The sequence below is a fragment of the Ipomoea triloba genome, chromosome 5 (assembly GCF_003576645.1).
Source record: "Ipomoea triloba cultivar NCNSP0323 chromosome 5, ASM357664v1".
NCBI lineage: Eukaryota > Viridiplantae > Streptophyta > Magnoliopsida > Solanales > Convolvulaceae > Ipomoea > Ipomoea triloba.
The window spans coordinates 86,480-89,384 of record NC_044920.1 but is presented as its reverse complement, the minus strand read 5'-3'; the positions used below and the strand labels follow the sequence as shown (position 1 = coordinate 89,384).

Genomic DNA, 2,905 nt, shown 5'->3' with positions numbered 1-2,905 from the left:
CCCAAGAAACTTCCCTAATTCATGTGTTTTCATATTTGAAGTAAAATCGTTTGAGAGATTTATAAGATTGTGAGTTCACCTATGGATAAGGCTTTTAAAAGGGTGAACTATCTTTGGTTCTTTAATGTGCCCTTAAATAGACACAACTGAAGAGTAATAATATGCTTAATCTATCCTTAAAGGCACTAAATTCACCTAAAAGGCACTATATCATGCATAATAAACATTTAATTCAGACCTAGAAGGCTCTAAATTCATCCTTAAAGAACATGCTTTTCTAAAGGAATAATTATAACAGTCAAACAATCATTGCAAATAAAGATACATAGCATGCTCAGATTATGCATATTATTAACTCATACTTCATAATTAAATTGCAATACTTAAGGCAATTTAATATAATCCTGAATATTAAATTAAAATTCAAATCACAAATGTAAACTTAATATTTGTTCAAAATTGAATATAATTTAATAGTAAATCAATGAGGAATTAAATTGAACAATTAAATATAGAAGAAGCTCAAATATGATGTAGGAAAATACTATAGCAAGCCCATATATAATTATAGTGAGCCCAAAAGTTAAAGCATGTCCAAATGACTTAAACAATCTAAATGGGCCCAATTATATTTTTTTTTTTTATAAGTATAATAGGCTTGGCCGAATTGGGCCAAACCCAAACTAATACAATTTCCCATTATCATTCTTCTTCCACTAGTTCAATAATAAATAGGCCCAAGCCTATAAACCATAATATAGGCCATTATAATATTGGCCCAAGCCCATAAACCTTACACCATTATGATGTTCATTAATAAACTTATCTAAGTCCATAATCCATAGTATATTAGTATACTCCATCTGCCAAACTAAACCTAACAGCCACAATATTTCATCCACAGCCGCACAAGAGGGAGAGTAACGGACAGAAGAGAGAGAAAAAGAGAATCGCGGAGAGAGAGAGAGTCGCGGAGAGGAGAGAGAGTCGGCCTTAGCCAAGCCAGCGTCGCATGAAGGGGAAGAGGAAAGCAGCGGCATCGCAATCGCTGCGTCTCCGTCCGCCCGGTCGCCGGCGAAGCCAATAAGCAGCAGCGGCGAGCTGGGATGGCCAGCCGCGTCAGTGCCATCGTCCGCGACCACCAACACTGGTGTACTCCACCGCCGTCGCGTTGCGCCGCCGTCACTCCGTCGTCGCCGTCCACCGAAGGTTGCCGGCGTCGATTCCATCCAAAGGCAGTAGGTTTATTTTATAACATTTATTTCGAAATTGGTTCATTCATATTTCGAAAAACACATAACAATATTTTCTAAAAAAATTTTTCGAGTAAACTTTTCATGTATGTATATACACATATGAAAACTAGATATAAATGCATATGTGGATACGGAAAATATTACTACTTAATATGCAAATATTGAGCAGAAATTTGCTTCTATATGTGTACATATATTAAATCCAAATATATATGTACTGTAAAAGCAAAGCACAAATATATATGTATGCTTTTAATATAATAAATATATTCATATTGCATACACATTCAAACTAATAACTAAGCGGAGATTATATTTTGCTCTGATACCAACTGTAAGAATTAAAACTGAAGTATATGAAATATATAGGATCTAACCTCCAGCCATAGTTGTTTGTTTGATTGCCTGACTGAACTGTGCTGCTTGCTGCCGAGCTTCCTAATTATTTTTCTCTCACTTGACTCAACTCTCTCAGATGGTGTATAAGACTGTATGTCAAGCAGTGAGGGGGATTTTGATGGCCTTTATATAGTTGCATTCCATCAATGCACTAAACATGAAAATTTTCCTATTCTTAATTATTTGCACCACTTTCTGAATAAGAACAAAACATAAATTAGTGGATCCTTAATTTAGGTGTTAGTGTATCCCTGATTTAAGGTCATAGTGGAGTTAGTGGACTCATACTTTTGACCTTTTATTATTTGTTCTTACAAATTTCACTTAAAAGAAAAAAATAATCCACATCTGCAAGTTACCTGTGCCATGTCATCAGGGTTATCGGAAAACCTACAAAAAAGGCTAAGCAAAATTTTTTTTTTTTAGTTTATGGCTCAAAATATCCATTATTGAAGATTATGGTGCAGCATGAATAATCAAGAATAGTTCAGGGTGCGGGATGACACTTTAGCCAAAATAAAAAAATAAAATACGCATTCATCTTCAAAAAAGCGTCCACCTCCTTGAATGAAGGAGGTTTAAATATTAATGTTCACAATTCAAACAACATATGAATGCAAAAATAAGCATGGCAAACAGAATTTTAAAAATAAAAATCCAAGGTGTTCATCTTCAACAAAGAAGTTCACATCCGTGAATATAATTAAAATTCTCGGTGTCACATGCAACAAGGAAGATAATGCAACCTAACACCCAACCAAAAGAACAAGCTCATGATCAGCCCAGCAATACAGGAACTTGAGCTTCTATTGACTTCAGCACTTCTTCACCCATTTCCTTGCACCCGACTAATTTCTGGAAGAAACATGTTAACCTCAATCATCAATCAATGTTACAGGGAAATATAGGTAACTAAGGTCAATGAAGTCATGCCTACCCTTGAAATTTTTTAAAAGAACAGTTGTCAAATTTATACACATGAGGAATAATAAAGAAAACTAGCACATGCCTAATCGGTTTCTCCGAGTGTGGATGCAGGATGCAAGTTAACAGGCTATAAGGGAAGTATAAAAACTTGTGACTTCCATATCATTTTAAATCCACCAAGAAATTAAATCTCAAAGATGGCAAATGAAGCCATGGCATGACACAGTATAAGCAGGAAAAAATTAGCACATTTGACTACCACAAAAATCTAAAGCAAAAATAGAGGTGGATAACAATCACCGCGCGGGGGGGGGGGGGGGGGC

General features: G+C 35.4%; 1 protein-coding gene across 4 annotated transcripts in view; it reads right to left on the bottom strand.

The window, feature by feature from the left end:
* Positions 1-2,172: 2,172 nt before the first annotated feature.
* The window catches only part of LOC116019752 (3-isopropylmalate dehydrogenase 2, chloroplastic-like), a 13,463-nt gene continuing 12,730 nt past the window's right edge, over positions 2,173-2,905 (bottom strand). For all 4 annotated transcript variants that reach the window (XM_031260078.1, XM_031260076.1, XM_031260077.1 and 1 more), the window contains one exon: positions 2,173-2,510. In XM_031260078.1, the coding sequence (XP_031115938.1) occupies positions 2,433-2,510 (78 nt within the window). In that variant the 3' untranslated portion in view covers positions 2,173-2,432. The remainder of the gene's footprint in view (positions 2,511-2,905) is intronic.